Genomic DNA, 19,354 nt, shown 5'->3' with positions numbered 1-19,354 from the left:
CCTTCATAATGTCTGCCTGAAACATAGCCTTCGTGAAGTATTTTAAAAACGAGTTGGTTTCCCATACAGCCGAAACGTTTTTACTTTAGTAGTCAGCTTTATAATTAGGATTATAAATGTGTACCCTAAATACCACCACCTCGGTATAATTGCTACCCAGACAGCTTGTTACCACAGCAGTTGGTAAAATCCTGCAGTCCTAATAAATTTATACTTGGGAAAACCTCAGAGTAAACAGAGACTAAAACAAGATGCTGGACTAATTGCTATCAATCCGATTACACTTTGAGGGGAGAAATCACTCTTTGGTTCAGCATTTTATCACATCGAAATGGTCTGTCTATCTCCCTATATTGTATTGTTCGTGTAGATCACCCACAGAGCTATGCAGAACGCTGCTGCTCACCTTTATCACCAGACATTTCTGTAAATCGCTAATTGTGTTTTTTGTCAGACTAAAGTCCATTGCCTGTCGCTTTTGAACAGCTCATCTGTGAGGCTGAAATATTACCATTCTCGATTAATAGTCCAGGCCAATACAAGTGACTGATTTCATATTTACAACCCAACTGTTGGTAAAGAATAAGAAATGAGATGAACAAACTGATCGAGTAATAATTGAAAGGACACATATAAAGGGGAAGTGGTAGGGTATTGTAATGCTCCACCTTTCTTCTTTAACATTTAAGGCCGATTCAACATCCCTGACGCACCCAGAACTCAGTGGGAATTTGGGGAGATGTATTATTTTGATTTCGTTACTAAACTGTCGTTACTTTTTGTAGGGATTAAACCTTTCAACATGGTGAAATGGCAAAGCGTTTTTCTAAACACAAGCACTGGTAGCCTAACCTTCGTCTTCAGGAAACAAAATCTATTTCCCAAACACACTGTATTATGGATTCTACGTCTTCCTGGGATCAATGACTATTTAACTTCTGGGTATTGGTAAAGTTGTTTGATTCATCATTTATTGCACAGGTTTTAAGGGCCAGCTATCTTCCAAATTAAACTAAAGAACGACTATGCAGTGCCTAAAATGTCACTTTGCATGCCTAAAAATATCCCTTTACAAGGCTCCAGGAGTAAGAATTGTGCTTTGCCAAAAACGCTGTAAGAAACGAACAGAGTTGACAGCTTTTTGTGTTCCAGAAAAAACAAACAACAGCAGAGTAAATCTAGTAGAATTCGGTTAACTTGACACCCTCCCGCATCAGTCAATACACTCTGGGCTGGTAAGAGGCTAACAGAAGCAGTTCGCAAAGGGAAGGCAAGTGCTGATGATGAAGAGTAAGTCATCAGTAACAAAAACTGACTGGAGTTACCGTTGGGCTTGTGGCAGTTTTGAATGCCACTTTTCTATCTCTGACATTGCAGTGCCGGGGCTGGGGATCTGCAAGCGCAACAGCAGCACCCAGTGTATTTAAATACCAAATTAAAAACACGTACACAGTCGGGGAGGGTGATTAGCAGCCACCTAATGGCAGCTCAAAACCTTAATCTTCAGGACAGGTCCGGCCTGAGATTTTAGCAATTCATCTTGAAGTTGTGCAGCTGGATTAATTATTAATTATCAATATTCATGGGATCAGAACAGTTGCAGTTTTTATTAAAAGTCCAAACTCCCCCAAATAAGCAGCCACCTGAGGGGAAGCTGGGGTCCTCTAACTAGGAGTCTTAGGTCCCAAAGCCCACTTCTTAATTTTTGCTAAACGTTCAAAAATGCGGAATGAGTTTCGCATAACTGCAGCTGAGATCTTTAGAAAAACGAATGCCCAGTATAACAAGGGCAAGCTGGCTAATTCTACAGCCAGAGCGATGGTTGATCTAACAAGGGAAAGACGCTTTTTAGCGCACCCGTAATCACTTTTTTCTTGTGTGAGGGGAAAAAAAAAAGCCCAGAGGGCCTCTGGGCAGGACCGCAGGAGGAATACGATCTCTGGGTTTGATAGCACAGACGCCACATTTCGGAAATTAAGTATTTGAATGTATTTATTTAGTTTTCCTACTAGCGTAGATCACAAGCTTGGGAAATAGCAGTGTGCTAATCACAACGAAGGGAAATTGTTCCATAGCTCTCCTCAGTTCAGATATACTAGGAAACTACCATTTCCCTCTGTCTTCTCAATTGCATTAACTAAGTATCATCCGATATGTGTTTGTCCAGTGTAAGCATCTGGAAGCAGGAGTACTAGCTTTGTGTATCTGCCCCCTTCCCCCCACCCTTCATAATTAAGAACCCAAACTCTTGCTTTTAGAGTGTGCACGGTAGCTTCAAGATTTACACAAATCAACTGGCTTTTATTAAATACTTATCAGGCAATAATTCGCAGTATGTGTCACTCACATTATGCCCTAAAAGCTGTCCATTCCATTTCCTCTAAGGAGCCACAGCACCCATTCCGCGTAAAAGTTCCAGAAACCTCATCTGTGCTGGTAAAGCTGATAGACATTCCAGGAGCACAGTAAGTTCAGCCACTTCTTGATCCATCCTTAAGATTCTTCCAATACTTTAGTAAGGATTTCTGCTCCTCCTGAGGTAATTACAATGGTATGCTCAAACTGGGCTGATCTGAAATACACATTTAGCAATTATTAGGGGGCAAAGGTGGCTAGCAGAGCCTATGAAACTTACCCATTCCTTCCGTCTGTCAGTGATCAATTCCACAGTTTAAAATATATAAGAAGTAAATTCAGGCACCTTTTATTGTCTACAGAAACTGCAGTCCATTTATCCTCTAGGGTCTTAAATTCAGGCGATCCTTCCATTATTATTGGCTCTGTAATAGGGGGGAAAAACGTTTTCTAAACTGGCCACAACACATCGTTATTCTAGTTCTGAAAAGAAAGGGGCCCCAAAGGTAGAGTTTTTAAATTGTATTGCTACACTAACATAAAAACTAAAGAGGAGGAAGAGGAAACTCTGAGGTATGACGTTACTCATTTATTTTTTTTCGTGAAAGACTAAAGAAGGGCATTTTAATCAAGCTTTAATTAAGACCCCGTGGATAATAACCAAAGCACCAACCACTCTTAAAAACAGCAGATAGTTTTAAAATATTTGAATTTTTAAAAACAGGCTTAAAATGTTCATTAAATCAGCAAAACAACAATTTTCTTATTTCCCTCTAATTGCTGCGCCATTTAGGCACACAGTGAGAAGAGGGCTTTTTTTTCCCTTAAGCTTTCTATGATTGGTATTTAGCACATTCAGCCTTCCAGGGAAAGGATTCTGACTGGTTAGCTAGGATGTAATACATCAAAAACCACACAACAGCTCCTGTCATGAAGCAAATGACATAATAGTCACCAGATAGCTTGGTGTTAAAAACATTGCTTTGGTAACAGAATTACATTGTACTATTTCTGTAAAGGCAGCTCCCAAATGTGCTGGATAAGTCTCTACACTACAAAAATATGGATCAAATCTGTTATTTAATAAGACTTTGTGGAGGATTTTCCTCTCCCAGATCTTATCACTTGGCAACTATTTCCACGAATTATTTCACAAATTAAAATTTAAAGGATGTTTTCAATCTGCTTCCCATGGGGTTAGCCTAACCGAAATCCCAAAATCTGAAGAGTAGATAGTCAAAAAAAGAAAAGGTAGGGATGTGGTTTTGAAAAAGAAAGCAAAAGAAAAACATTCACAGCAGTTACTAACCTATTGTAAACGCCATTCCCTCTTCCATTAACAAATCACTGTCATGGTCTACAAAAGAAAACAAAAATGCTTTTATGGTGGGTGGTTTTTTTGTTTGTTTTTAAAGTAAACATAACCAGCACTTGCTTTTAAAATCCCTTTTTTGTCCCGCAGGTACCATGTAAGGTAATTCCCTTTAAACATCCAAGGAAAGCGTTTAAAATAACCTTCCCAAACTCAAACCAAAGAAAACCAGGTTTAAGATCTGCAAGATCACTCTATTAAGCACAGATGAAACTATTCTGAGTTCCAGCTCACTTCTAAGGGAATTACAGAATTTTAAAATTTAATCAGTTCACTAATTTGTTTGTTTTGCAATAAACTTTGCCAGTTTCGATCAGTTTATGACTATCCGTGAAGAAAACTAATCAAATAGGGACTGTATTCATATTGATCTTTAGTCTTTCCGGCTTTAAACAAGTTATCTGTTGTTCCTGAAGAACAAAACTGACTATAACAAGGGAAAAGCCTGCAGGTAAAGTTGCATTTTGTCAAACAAAAAAGTTTAGCCGATTCTTATTCTTGTAATGGAGGCTTTTTGTTGCAAAACAAAATCCAGACGTTAACAAATATTTTTGGCATAGGCTATGTCGTCATCTAGGGATGGTGTTTCAAATGTCTGCTTCAGAGGAGAGCACTACTCAGGCCCTGCTTTCCAGTTTGCCGTCTATTGTGATCTTAGATTATTTACACCTCTTCTAAACATGCTCCGGAAGTAACACATTATGAGTGTCCTCCTAAGAGAGCCTCTGCTGCAAGGGGGGATATCGCCAAGTAGGATGACCAGACAGCAAATGTGACAAATCAGGACAGGGGGTGGGGGGGTAATAGGAGCCTATATAAGAAAAAGACCCCAAAATCAGGACTGTCCCTATACAATCGTGACATCTGATCACCCTATCGCCAAGGAACGCCTGGCAGAGCGGGAAGTAAGGGGAAGTGGTTTACTCCTATTCAGAGATACTGAGCTGCTGAGCTTCCGCTGGGATCTTCTGGGAGGCTTCAAGTGGCCTTCGAAATAGTTTGCAAACTACATTTGAAGGCCTTGTAGAGCCTTGTGTGTCTTCATCCTGGCCTGTCTCAGCGGCCCGAAGCATCTCTTGTCACCAGGTGTTAGAGGCCGCCAGCCATGTTGTGAGGCTGGCCCAGAGGTTGGCAGTGGGAGGATGGTGTGAAGAGACAGCAAACACTCGGCCGAGGCTGAGCAGTCAGCGCTGATCACTAACTCCCCCCAGCCCATAGGCAGCGCAGAGTCTGGTCCCGATTCTGCTCCTGGCGAACTCAACGGCAAAACCATTGTCCATTGATTCCAATGGGCGCAGGGACCTGACTGGCAGCGACGCCGGCCAGGCCAGTGGGAGCGCCCAGCAGGGCTGCCGGGGGTGGGGGGGTGGGGTGTCCCAAGCCAGCGCTCAGGAGAACGTGCGCTACGGGCTGGGCCGTGCAGCCTAGAACTCACCGAAGAGGTACATGCTGCTACATCAGCTGTCAGCACTGGGAGGATGTAATGAAGCTTAACAGCAACAGTCAGCGGTTTGAAAAGGGGGAAGAGAAAGGCAAACAGAAAACAGTCCTAGACCCTGCTGGGATATTGATGCAGCGGGGTTTTGTTTTTATTAATTTTAACTTTTCTCCCAAACAAGTAATCCCAGTGCCTTCAAATCACACCAGCCTGGGAATCCGGCAGCAATCTCGTCAAGTAACTAATAAGGAGGGTGTCTGTATTCACAGGGAAGAAGAGCTACTGCTGGCTCAGGACTGGTAGATTGCAATGACCCCTGGGCAGGGGGTCGGTTTTTGCAGCTGGGTTGAGTGTTTAAAATACATCAGTAAGATTCCTACGTAGCTTTCACAATGGACTTTCTTACCGTGATGCCAAACTTCAGGGTGTCCATGGAAGTAAGATCCTATTCCATGCCCAACAAAGTAGGGGCAGACTCGGAAATCATTCTGATGTGCTATGCGGCTTTAAGGGACACCAAACATAAAATAATATTAAAAAAAGAGAGAGAGACAAAGCCCATTTCCAATAGACATCAGACCCTCGCAAAGCCCGCGTTTCGGAATATATAACGCTCACTAACGTATTATCCCCAAGATGTAGCAGTTACACTAGGATAATTCCAGGCACTTTCACAATAAATATTTGTAACGCAGTGTGGCTGGTGATAATCTCTTTGGAGTGTAACACAATGACACAGTCACACCGTTAGTGGAGGCTCTTCCCAGCATTCTTTATATTGGGGGCAGAGTCCAGGTGCACTTAAGCTCCGCCCACAATTCATAACTCCGCCCACAATCGAAAAGTAGCCAGGCGTCTCTGGAATTATCAGCGATAGAACAGGGAACCATGTAACCAGGGCAATTGTCATCGTTAGGCTCCAGCTTTCTTATACCAATACACTGGAATCTGGCAGCTCAGGGCTATTGGTTCCGACCATCGCTGTGGACTCTGAGCGCTTGGTCAGTTTATATTCCAGAGGGTTGTCTTGCCAAACAAGTGTGCTAGAATCGTATTGGTTGTAAATAAAACTTAAATAATATAGAAATCGAGGCAGGGCCACCAAATAAACGAGACTCCCGTATACCACCAAGCAGCAGTCTGAACCCTGCAGCAGATCTGGGAAATGCACACTGAGGCACTTGTTTGGACTCTACACACACAGATTTACAAATATTTTTGCAAACACAGATTTTTGCAGAGATAAAAGAAAAAGAGCAGGTCATATTTGGGGACTACCAGTCTGTGGCCCTTTAAAAAAATTACAAGTCTAGCAAATCCATGTAATGCTAATTAAACTTAGTCCACCTATTTCTAACATGTCCATAATCACAATATCCGGGCACCAGAACATCAGTAAGAGCTGAAACAGGGCTAGATCACTCAGCTCCTCTCTATGCCTCTTCCTAATGTAGGCTTGTTCCCGGTGGTTGCCTTTCAGAAAAGACACTGCTAGGTTATTCGGCAGTCACCGTTATCTGTTTAGGGAAGGCCAGTGCAAAGTTTTACGTTGCATGCAAAAGATGAGGAATTTGGGATGAACCTGCTCTCGGGAGGCATATGGTTCTATAGCTAAGGGCCCTTCCTCAAGAATGCCCTACCCCAGTCCCCAAAAGTTTCAGCCTAGGGCTATAGATTTCCCTCTGCTCAGCTATTTGCAGAGAGAGAGGGTCTTCTCAGGTAGCTGCGCTTTCAAAGCTTTAAAGATTAGAATCAGAACCTCAAGCACAGCCTTTACAATCACCAGCCTGAGTTACTGGGAAAGTCAAATTACTATATGTATCAACATTATCTTAGACTTGCAAATAAGTCTTTATCTTATTAATTTGAGATTGGCCACGATGGCAGCTGTGCTCATCCATATCACTTCCATCCAATTTCTAAAACCAAACAGGAGTACTGTAAAGAACAAAGGATTAGTTTTACACTTAAAAAAATGCCACCTAAAATACTGAAAAGCTGAATTTGTTGGTTTCAAATCCAGTGGACCTGATTGTTTCTGTCAATATGAAAGGTAAGTACTTAAACACACTGCTAAATGCTTTCCTACAGAAGCTGGGATATTCACACCTTTGTGCGTCACAGGCCAAGAATTTACTGTTGCTACAACTGAAGTAAGTGGTGTAATGCTGCTGTAAAACAAGCGTAACAGGGTGGAGAATCAGGTCAATGGTGGTTAATAATGTTACAAAGCTCAGATCTAAAATGGTTGCTTGAACAGGTTCCATATGTTAGCTAGTACCTGCCTTCCAAGCTAACATGCATGTTTGATAGTACTTCATTTGATTTTGAAGGGAAACAAGGTAAGATATCCCCAACTTCTTTAAGGCTCTCCTAATTATTGGCAGAAATGGCTAGTAATGGTACAAGATCTTGGGCTCCATTCTGCTGGGATTTTTATCTCATTAAGTACACAATTTAAATAACATTAAAAAAATAATGTAAGTTAGAGATGGAAAAGCCCTACAGGATGCATCTCGGATATGACGACAGTAAAGGCCAAGGAGGAAGCAATGGATGTGGAGAGGAATTAGAAAATTACAGTTTATTCACTAACATATAAAGAACAAAATGTGAACTGGTGTGAGTTGTAGAAAACCAGAATTAGTGCAACACAAGCAACACTTCATGTAAGGATGAAATATTCTTAAACAATTACCCTAGGGGAGGGGAGGAGTGGAAGACCATTCATGCAACATTTGGCAAGCTTTTGTTCCACCTCTATTTTTCTTAAAGTATGTTGGCCAGTGCAAGAGCAATCCCATTCACTATTCAGTTTTGCCTGTTATACCATCCAGAGAGGTTGATAGACCCAGGGCCATTTTTTTCAGGCTTACAACTTTGCTGTAGGATTTCTTTTCAAAACTCTTCTACCATAGCAATACATAGTCTTCTTCTATCTAGGAGCTATGTCCTCTAAGTATCTTGGCATGGAAAGCTCCAGTGTGCACCATTCAACTAGCCACTGAGAATAATGTTCAACACTAAGAATTTAGAAGCAACAGCAGTTGCTTTGAGGCATCAAAAGCAGGAGCACCATGGCGATCGTCATGAGAAGACAAGGTTGAGACAGTTTTCCTTCCTCATACAATGAAAGTAGTTCTTGTGCACTGTATTAATTCTGCCTCTTCCTTGCTCAAGAGCATGAAAACAACTCTATTAGCATCACTACTTATGCTATTACAGTCTGATCAAAATAGGGATCTTTGTGCTCATATATATTTGACATCTGCACTGAAGTACTCAGCTGACCTTCCCTCTTCACCCATAAACAGTGCAGAGTACGGATGTTCTTTACATAAAATGTAATGTATCATATGAACCTGCGTTGCTGTACAGAACATCTGTGGAGAAAAAAGCTGTAGATATAAAACTCAGCCACTTTCAACCTGTTTCTAATATTTGCACTTACATATGGTAGCACCTCACATCCGAGAATTTTAAAAGACTACAAGTATTAACACCTGTGAGGGGAGATCTTCAGGGTCCTGTGTATTCCTCAGTTCCACATTCATGGAGTTAAGGTCTTGCTAACAAATTGTGCTCCAAAATCCCTGCATTCATTTTTTTAAAATTGCTTTTGTCCTGATAGTGCAGAGATAACCTTGTAAATATGAACTGACTGTAAACTGATCCAGTGATGTCTTCCTGAGTCAGCAGAGAGCTTGAAACATCACTCAGAGAGATGCCCATCTCAGTCAGGGCCCTGGGGGCTCTGTGATGCTGGGGCTGTGGAATTTGGGATTCTTCCCCAAGAAACCATGGAACTCAGCATTTTTGGCATGGAATCACCATTTGCTGCAGCCTGGGGCTCAATGTTTTGTTTTCTGGCTCCCTGCCCTACCAGGATTTGCCTGCCCTAGCCTCACTCTCTCTCCAGCTTTCAGTCAGGCAGTGGAGGTAGCTGAACATATAACTGGTGAGCCAGGCTGCCCAAAGTATATCCCTGATGCTGAGGCTCTGGTTGCCAAGGAGATGAGCTGTACAATTCTCCCTTCCCTTGGGGCACATATGGGGGAAAAGGTCCTGATTCTGGCTAGCAGGATAACATGGCGGAATGAGGGCTGGGGAGCAGAGCCAGGTTGCCTGGAGAGCACAGAGAAAAATCCCGTTCTTCAAAATAATCCCTGTTGAAAATAACCATTGACAAGTTTTACCTCAATGAGTATTTTCAGCTATGAGCCATAGCTGTGTTAGGGAGTGGGAAGGACAGGAGTGACAACACAGTAATTTAACATTGCAGCAGACTTTAGTCTGGTGGTTGCCATGGAATGTTATCCCAGTGTGCTGTAGAGTGCACAGGGCCCTGGGTATTATACCTGTTTTACAGATGGCAAAGAGAGGTTAAATATCTAAAGAACTGTAAGCAGAACTCAGGACTGCTCACTATGGGCCAGATCCTCCCGCCAAGATGCCAACATGGCAACCGACTGCACTCAGATATCACCCTTCCTATGAGTGGTGGGGGAAAGTGGGACATCAGCCACCACCAGAGCATCATCTTCCCACAGTCACCCAAATTATGGACTGCCCTCTGTGAACAAAGGAATCCATACAGAAGGATGGGACAGTAGGCAAATACACATCATCCGTCCACAAACCCTACAGGCAAGCTGCAGAAAAGCTACATGCAACTAGAGGCAGGACCGGATTCTCTACAATGCTATCCCTTGATGCTGTAGAACCTCTCTCAAAGGTCTTCTAGGGACAGAGGTGGCTGAGGTAAGCCCCAGAGCCCTCCTACCAGGAAGCTGCAGAGCAGGCTCAGGGGCTCCAGTGCCTCCCTGGTCTTGTGCCTCTAGCAGATCCCTTAAGGTCCTGGGGGATCAAGAGGGATCTATGACAAATCCCATTCCTTGCCAAAATGGGGAGAACTTGGCAGTTTCTTTCATCCTCTCTTGAAGGTTTTTCCACAGGAGGGCAGATCTAGCCCAATGCACTAAGCAATCACCAAAGAAACACAACTGAAACAATCCCATTGTAAGCATTTATAGTGGTACACTCTAGCGGCTTTACTCCGCGCTCTGGTGACACAAAGCAGCTGATAACTAGCCAGTTAAGACAGGTTAAGGCTGCTGCAGTTGGAGGCTACTGGTGAATCTGACCCTCTAACTGTAGATTCCAGTTTCCTTACAAAAAAATTAAAACTTAACTGAAATGGTGTTAAAGAGCAACAACAACAACAAAAGACTAAAATTACTAAATAGATCTGACCCACGCCGATGAGGCAGAAAAACTGCTCTACAAACAGGGACAAGAATATCAAAGTATGAAAATAATTCTTGTTTAGGGAGTAATATGAAAGCATAATGCACCTTAGAATTAAAAAATAATCACATTTTTCTTTACAATAGTATTTGTAAACTATGGTTATTGAATAACATTACTATTTTTTGCATGTTCTTAAAGAGACATCACTAGTTTAAATCATATTTGCTCATGAAGAAAATATTTATTTTGAATGCTACAGTATAACCTCATTTGGTAAATTACAAAATCCAACTATAACCTTTTAACGGTATTTTTCTCTTAAGTAGTAATCTTCGATTGAGGGAATGCACAAGTTCAGGGATTCCCTTTAATGACAACAAATGTTGAAGTATAATTAGTAATATTTTTGAAAGCCAACAATTGTTTTTTGAAAGAAAGGTACATTTTGGTTTCAAACTGGAACACAAATTACTGTATTTTTCTTACAATAGTGTTGAACTTTTATTTGAGGTTCTCTGTTACTGAAAAGCAGACATGATGGATTGAAATAAAAGATAATTTATTGCAATGCTTACTTTCAAGTGTAGAGAGAAGCAGTGTAATTGTAATTTACAGTAGCTGTCAAGGAAAATCTATCACAGATGACATTAAAATGACTTATTTTGCCTGAGCCACTTATTGTTTAAATGTGCATAATCTGATAGAAACAGATTTTTTTAAATCTGCTTTATATTGTTCTAAATTAATATCAAAACATATACTTATGAGTTAAACATTTAAAAACCATTTATTAATACTTTCATCACTGCAATTTTTTCCTATGAGTTTGAAACTGGTTTATTTAACTATGCCACATTTACATTGTTTGGATCTATATATTCACAACACTTTCACATATCTAATCTCACTACATAACAACTACACTGTATAAATGTATAAAAACTATAATTCAAACTACATTTAATCTTAAAAGAAAAGCATCACAAAGGGTATAAGAAAATAGAACATGAGGGCCCAATCCTGCTCCCTCTGAAGTCGATGGGACCTTTGCCATCAATTTAACCGTAATCTTAGCAAAGGATTAGCAATTTGATAGGCAAAGGAAATTGATCCATTCATGTAACGTTTTTATTTGTAAGTTTCAGCTGATGACACTGAAGAGCTACTATATACTATATATTCAATTTAAAACAGAATTTCTGAGCCACTGTAACAAAGAATATACTAAAGTATGCACGTCCATTCTGATCCTGTAATTACACCCACATCCATCCCAAATAATCATATATTCTGCTTATTTCTGGTATGTATGATATGTTATGCAAATCTGCTTTATAGCAAAAGTTGGGATGAAAGGTGTCTAGACACATTTCCATTTTGATGGGTCTGAACACTTCTAGCTTTAGGTGTTTGCTTACAGGTATTTATATTATATATTTTTCCACTGAACTAAGATTTTTACTGCATATGTAAATGTAAAGTGACAAATATACAGAAAATGATGATTCAACACATCAGGACATTCCTTCATCAGAGTTAGTTTTACAGTAGTTTTAAACAAAACAGCACATTAAAATAGTCTGCACAATAAAATCTTTAAAAAAAAGTTCATGCTCTGTTATTTTGTAGGCAGTTTTGAACAAGCACTAGTTCTGATTAATTTGCTTTTCAATGGAGCCTTTGCATACATATTTACACTCTGTGAGAAAACTGACCTCTGCATCAACACAGCGAAAAATCCAATGTCACTTTCAATTCTAGTCTTTTTTTTTTTTTAATATAGCTAGAATTAATGTAGTGAATCTGTAATGAAATGCATTATCTTGCATGGAGATTTATCAGATTTTCCAACTGAATGCCATGCTTTGCTAGCACTAGCTGGAGTTCACCTGCATGTTGGTGTGGCGTGTGGCTCTTTTTTGTGAAGAGTTAAGTTGAACACAAAAAAAGGGAACAAAGGTCAGCACCCAGCCGCCACTTGAATGTGAGATTTTTCTTTTTATTCCCCTTGATGTATACTAGGCTCTGTGTTATTAGTCTTAATGATGGAAAATTGTAGTGTTGATACAAATCTTTTTTTCAAAGTAGTAGGCGGGAGCTCCATTTGTTAGTAAGTTTTTTTGTGACTAAAAGCCACGGACAGTACATTTATGTAGCAGTAAAAGGCCTAGATGCTCTTTCCATAGCAGAGCTAATTATTCCTACTGTGACCTTACTGATCTACCCTGTTCCTAGTACATCTCATCTGCACGCCTGTTCCTCTGTGTAGATGGTGTCAGAGAATATGAAAAACCCTATAATGAAACCATTTTCATGATGGAGAAAGGCTACTGGAGTTGCACTTGCTACAAAGAGGCTCAATTATATGAGTAATTGTGATAATTTTCTACATTCATAGCCTTCAATGGGGAAAAAAGAATGAGAGCCACAAAGGAAAATTACTTTAACAAGAAAGTACAGAGAGTAAAAATGGAAGAAGAGACAAAAAGGGGGAAAAAATAACCAGAAAAAAAAGTTTAAAAAATAGATCTGGAGGGAGGAATAGCAAGACAGTGAGAACAACAGAAATGCTCAAAAAGCCTATGTGCAGCTGTGTTGCACAATTAAATTGAATTTTTTTCTGCAGTTGATGAATGTGACTACTGCAAATGTGCCTCTGTAGTTAGCTATCATTTGTTGTTCCGTGACAGGAAAAGGATAATTACCTCTCAGAGAGAATCAAAGGCTGACATGCCCTTTAGACACAGCCATGAATGCAGAGCTCGATAGAATGCTTGAATAAGAATCTAGTGTTCTGTGCCCCCTTCTACTCAAGAATAAATTTTGTTAAAATGCAAGAGCACCACCAGTAAATCTGTTGAACTGTAGGTGTTCAAAAATATGAGGTGCCTCTATCGACTCATCCCATTTGCAAAAATAAAACTACATTTTGAATTCACTTCTATTATATTCATGGACAGTAAGATAGTGAGATATGCATTAAATTTCTTTTCCCAGTAGGGGTCTGATTCAACATTTCCTATGAAAGAACAGAAAGACACTATCCTTTTTCCCCAGGCTAGTTAGCCTATAATTTAAAACTGTCAAAAACACAATTTTGTACAAAGTCTTCAATAAAAGCTTCTCAGATATAACCCAAAGAGGTTTTACTAAAGTTTGATTCAGACTCTGTTACAATATTTTTAAAGCTATAAATACATCGAACTGATATTTTGCCGCTCTTTTTTCCCCTTAAAGTATTTGAAGATTTACAAAGAAAAAAAGGCAGCATCTTTTCTAAGTGACTAAGCCTTGCAGCTTTTAAGCAATCAGAATGCATGCAATAGTTTGTCATATCCATTCATATTCACAAAAGTACCAGTGAGGTACCTGTTAAGGAAAATGTATATGATGTGTCTATTTAAAAAAATAATATTTGTAAAAATAAATAAATCAAAGAACTAGATACATTCAGGAAATAATGACATATTTTAATTCAAACCAACAAGAATAAAAGCAAAGATTACTTTTATATAAAAGAACAAATGCAAAATAGGAAAACCTCTTCAAGTGGGTGCTCTTTCCTTTATGATATTTGTGTGCACTCTGGTTTGAAACGTAAGAATTTCCTGAGCTAAATATTTTTATACTTTTTTAGCAAAGCGACTTATTGATGTTGACTAATTTCTTTATAACATTATTTGCTATACAACAAAAAGAATGTGGGTTTTTAATCTTCTTACAGTGATTCTATTGAAGATGTGATATTTCAGGTAAAAATAATAAAAAAAGTGGATGGAAAACACTACAAATCGCACCTCTTAATCTAAAACCACAGCAGTCTGATAAACATCTTTGAGTCTTTCTACAGGTATCTTTGCTGACCCCAGTGTAATTCACTTTTTAAAATCTTTCTTATCCAAGGAACAACATTATAGCCTGGCAGTTCACATACTGATATCAGACTGAAATGATGGTTCTGAATCATAAAACATGTCATCAGCTTTATACCAAACCACCAATAACCTTTGTCCCACTTGCCAGCCCTCCCTTTACTTGTCAGTATAAGGCTTACCTGATTGTGTTTCCAATTACAGAGAAGGGAGCCCCTGGTCTGCAAGCTGCAATTGCTTCATCTCTACATTTCCTGGCAACCTCCACTAACTTTTGACCAGATTTATCCACATTGCCCACCAAAAATGTTTCAGAAGTGTCACCATGGTAGCCATTGCAATATACCTAAACATATGTAGAAATGTAAAGACATTTTCTTGTTTTACATTCAGAAACAGATCTCCTGTTAGTTAAATTCATCCTATTTATTTTAACAGACAGGTTTTCTTTTAGGTTGCCTTCAAGCTCAATTTGTAAAAATAAGGTAGAGGAAATAATAGATTAGAAATTAGACCAAAAAATGCAACTTTGAGGTACAATTGTAATGACAAATTATATGTAAAACCCTTCAGTTTTATGTCTAGGGCTGAACATTTGAACAAATACTGGAAGTGCAAAAATGGAAGGTTCTAAGAACCCCAAATACACAAACGATTACATTCATTTAATCTACAGGAAGTTAGGGCTTGTCTTCACTACCGGGGTAAGTCGAACTAAGTTTTACTACTCCAGCTACGTGAATAATGTAGTGGTAGTCGACGTAGCTTAGGTCAACTTACCACGGTGCCTTCACTGCGCTGCGTCAAGTGGAGACGCTCTCCCATCGACTTACCTTAATCTTCTCAGGGAGCTGGAATACCTGGGTTGACCAGAGAGCGCTCTGCCGTCAATTTAGCGGGTCTTTACTAGACCCGCTAAATCGACCTCTGCTGCATTGATTGCAGCAGCATGATCTCCCTGTAGTGAAGACCAGCCCTTAGAATAATTGACCTTTATGTCAAAGATGTGCAAGAGGTAGGAGTGGGTCTGAGGAGGATGAAATCCACTTCCCAAAACAGGGCCAGGGTGCAGGGGTGCAGCACAGCCCTCTCAGAGATACTACACCACCCTATGGGCTGGGATAGTAGCTGTTGCAGCTGCCTGTCCATGCCACCTGCCTGTATAGCGTATGTTGGTGCCACTGGATTGACATGATTGTAGATCCCATGGCTTCTCTGACCTCAGTGCCTTCCTACACACTGGCTTAGGCAGTGCAGACCCTATTCACGGCATACAGGGGGTGCTGAGGCCGTCCCTACACCTGACGTTAGTGGCTGGGAAGGCCTTTTATTGGCTCCTCACACCACAGTGAATATCACCCAAATTGAATTTTAAAATATACATTTCACAGCCTGATTAGAAATCCAAACTACTACAAAGATGTAATATGTGTAAACTAACATAGCTATGAAAAGCTTAGGTCAAATTCATTGTTAGTATAACCCAGTACAGTGTCACTGATGTTTTGCGCATTTCACTTCATTACTTTTTAAATTCCAGATTCAAACTGTAACATTGCATTAGCACAGGTTTTTGCATTTAATTTCCATGGTTTAATTAAAAAAAAGAGAAAAACGTAGCTCTGGCACTATGAAGTTGCACACAACAGAAATGCAGCATTCTGTTAGATACACAAAACCTCTACCTTTTTGATTATGCAATTATGCAACTGTTCTTCAGCAGCAACGTAGATTTTGAACTACAGCACCCTATAGATTTCTCTACAAACACAGGAAAACCCCGCTCTTTTACTGTGAAGTCTTATAATGTGGCATTAAAAAGGGTTTTGCAGCTTCACAGTACTTCAGGCAATAATGTAACTAAAAGACTATTCAAAATTTTCCTGTGCATGTGTAAAGGACAATTTTAATTGCATACAACTTTTGTGTTATAAAATATCTTTTTCTCAAATTTAGTAGGCAACTCCTCTTCAGAGACTAACACACTTCAGTGCTTAAAGTTCTGCTACTTGTGAGCTATTTGTGACTCTTTTTTGAATGGCCAAGTATTCTTTGCTCACTCCCCAACTCAAAAAATGACTAATGATATTTTTCTCACACTTTTCTACAAAAAATATTATACTCAAGTTGAGACTTGAAACACTTTTTAGATATACTTATGAGTGAGTGGTAACAGGGTTATAATGAAAGTTGAATTTCAACAAAAAGGCCCCATCCTGCTCTCACTGGCTCCAATGAGAGTGGACTCAAGCCCTTAGTTATACACCTTTTTCTGCCAGTTAAGAACATCACTGCAGCTTTTCATTATGTTGTTATATGTTATAGGACAGTTTTTGTTCTAGCAGGTTCACTTTTAATCGGACCAGATCATTTTTAGTAGAACAACTCTCAATCTATCAGACACCAAACTGTAAAAAATCTGACCGTTACCATGTCAGAAAAATGAGCACAATTGTAATAGAACATGGGAGGTTGATCCTGCAAGCTCTGCATGACTTTAATAAGAACTGCATGCACTGAGGGCTTGGAGGATTGGCATCTAAATTAATGAAGCAGGACTCATCTAATACTATCAAAACAATTTCTTAAATACAATTAGGGTATACTACAACCCACTTATCACAATTACATATTTTTGACATTAATAAATTACAATAACATAAAGTAAGATATGCTAGTTCTATAACAGCCAGTGCTAGAACTAAGATGTAGGACACGATACTTGATAATGGATGATTGAGAGCTGTAGTATGTTGGTGAAGCACAATGTTTTTGTTTCTAGAATTCTTTTGAAATTTTAAAGGCAACATGATTTAAGTCAATATAATGCCTTTATATTTCATCTATGAAATTTCACAAACCCACTTGTGTAAAATACATTTAATTTTTTATTCCTAGATAATTTGCACTCACTGTGAAGTATTTACATTTGATAGCTGGCAGATTATTATGTAATCATTTTATAGATCTTGTACACATCCATAAACAAATTATTGTAGAAGAGCTGAGGGGTGAAAACATTGTCTACTGTAACTGTACTGTTATGTCCATAATAATTGTTTCCATCTGTGAAATGTCCCAGTTTTTCTCATTAAAAATAAACTAATAGGTCAATTATAAACACTACAAAGCAATATTTTTTCCTCAGACATATTGGAAATGAACAATTACCAAACACAATGTTTATTTTCAGTGATAAATATATATATATACACACACACACACACACACATACACACACAAAGATAGGAAGTCAAAGACTCATGCACGCTGTTCCCACAACTGTCATATTCTTGGATACTTGCAAGATTTATTTTATTTTATGAGGTTAAACAGAAGAAAAACTCAATGTATTTTCAAAAATACTCCTCTTATTTAATCAAATGTTATCTGAAACGAAGAGTGGAGAAAGCAAAGAAAAACAGATATAAAAATGCTTAGAACAGTCACTGTGGAAAATACCTGTATGAATGTGTATTTTGTTATTAATCTAAGGAGTCAATGTTATCTTTGGGGGCAATAAAAAAAAAGTAAAATTAACTTTAAACCAGATTTGATTTAAAGAAAGAGGAGGCCAGATTCTCTCAGCTGCTGTAAACGGACATAGTTCCACTAAAGTCAGTGAAGCCACACCAATTCAAACCAGTCAAGGATTAGGGCCAAAAATATATTTTGAAGGATACAGATCATTCTATGTAAATCAAATAGAACAAATACTACAGCTAGAAAGTGTAGAGTAAGGTGGAATGCAGTAAAATAAGTTAAAAAACCCAGTACAGGATCACAAGTGAATGGTATAATGAGGCAAAAGTTCAAGTTGACTAAATATAATGTAAAGAGCTATCTAAAAAGCTTTAAATGCGAGGTCAGTGTTATGGCACTTTAGAGCTGCTCCCACTTATGCCAGAGGTGAATTTGGCCCATGATAACTATCGGTACATATAAATGTATCAGGAAATTCTTTAATGGTTAAAAAACTTTCCGTTACAAAACGTAACTTTATTCTATACCATTTATTATTGTAAACTAATGTTTAGAATTCAGGAATACATTTGTGTATACACTGGAAATAAATTGCTAAAGCTTTGGGGAAACTTACTGCAGGGGGACAAAAATAAGAACCACAAAGCATGATTAATCCCCATTTCAATAAATGAAAATACCAAAAAGCATCACAATTAGGTTTTCTGTTTCCATATTTTCTTGTTCCAATGCTAATTTGGTCAGCCTTTATTTAAATGGTATAAGTGACCATTCTGTGAAAATGTTAAGTCAATGGTTATATCACACTATCTGTTTGTGAGTAAAGGGTTCAAGGCTCTTATAGCAGAAATGGAACACAACACTACCTTCAGGGATTTTAATAAATATAGGGAACACTGCTAGCAAAAGAGTTGCTGTCCAAATAGACTGACATACACAGGCCAATGTAGCCTCTAATGACAGAGTAAGATAATGACAGGCCCCACTCAAAATCAGCAGGAAGAGGAAGATCAATCTTGGCAGAGTGAAGGAAAAATGCTGGCTTTCTTCATGTTAGCTCATCTCATACATATCTGTCTTCAGCTGCTGCCCAGTACTGTGGTGCTCTGCATTAACTACACAGTGGATCAATAACAATTACACCTTCTCAAAAACATGACACATAGCAGGATTGGGTTGACATTTCACTTAGGCCAACATTGATCTCAGTGCATCTGATTCCAGCCCTAAATTCAAGTCAGGCCTGAGTCTAGTTGGAATAAACACAGAGTTAAAAACAAAAAAGGAAACCAGCTGCTTGTGCCTTGGCTTAGAAATAAACAGCACATCCATCTGTGCATTCCACATTTTCAATCTACTGCTCTTCCTGTTGCTACTAGCAATTGTAAAGTTGATCAAAGACTATTTTTTATATGAATTACTCACTGTGACATCAATGTTGATAATATCTCCATCCTGAAGAGGTCGACTGAAACATAAACAGACAAAAAAAAATAATGGTGACAGACAGTTCTCAACAAAGGGAATATAAGAACAAACACCTAATGACACACACATACAAATCTGGGGGTGGAGAGAGGAGAA

The 19,354-nt window shown here is 39.0% G+C and overlaps 1 protein-coding gene across 2 annotated transcripts in view; it reads right to left on the bottom strand.

Annotated features, from left to right (window-relative positions):
• Nucleotides 1–2,020: 2,020 nt before the first annotated feature.
• The window catches only part of METAP1D (methionyl aminopeptidase type 1D, mitochondrial), a 59,774-nt gene continuing 42,440 nt past the window's right edge, over nucleotides 2,021–19,354 (bottom strand). The window contains exons 5-10 of one of the 2 annotated variants that reach the window (XM_024210179.1): nucleotides 19,196–19,238; nucleotides 14,470–14,633; nucleotides 5,572–5,669; nucleotides 3,665–3,712; nucleotides 2,702–2,780; nucleotides 2,021–2,572 (exon numbers count right to left, since the gene is read on the bottom strand). In XM_024210179.1, coding sequence (XP_024065947.1) covers nucleotides 2,494–2,572; nucleotides 2,702–2,780; nucleotides 3,665–3,712; nucleotides 5,572–5,669; nucleotides 14,470–14,633; nucleotides 19,196–19,238 — 511 coding nt within the window. In that variant the 3' untranslated portion in view covers nucleotides 2,021–2,493. The remainder of the gene's footprint in view (nucleotides 2,573–2,701; nucleotides 2,781–3,664; nucleotides 3,713–5,571; nucleotides 5,670–14,469; nucleotides 14,634–19,195; nucleotides 19,239–19,354) is intronic. The other variant, XM_024210255.1, reaches the window with a different exon arrangement.

This window comes from Terrapene carolina, unplaced genomic scaffold, assembly GCF_002925995.2.
Source record: "Terrapene carolina triunguis isolate 2854851 unplaced genomic scaffold, T_m_triunguis-2.0 Scaffold62, whole genome shotgun sequence".
NCBI classification, from domain to species: domain Eukaryota; kingdom Metazoa; phylum Chordata; order Testudines; family Emydidae; genus Terrapene; species Terrapene triunguis.
Note: the sequence above shows the minus strand (reverse complement) of the source record. Positions and strands in the feature narration are given on the sequence as shown.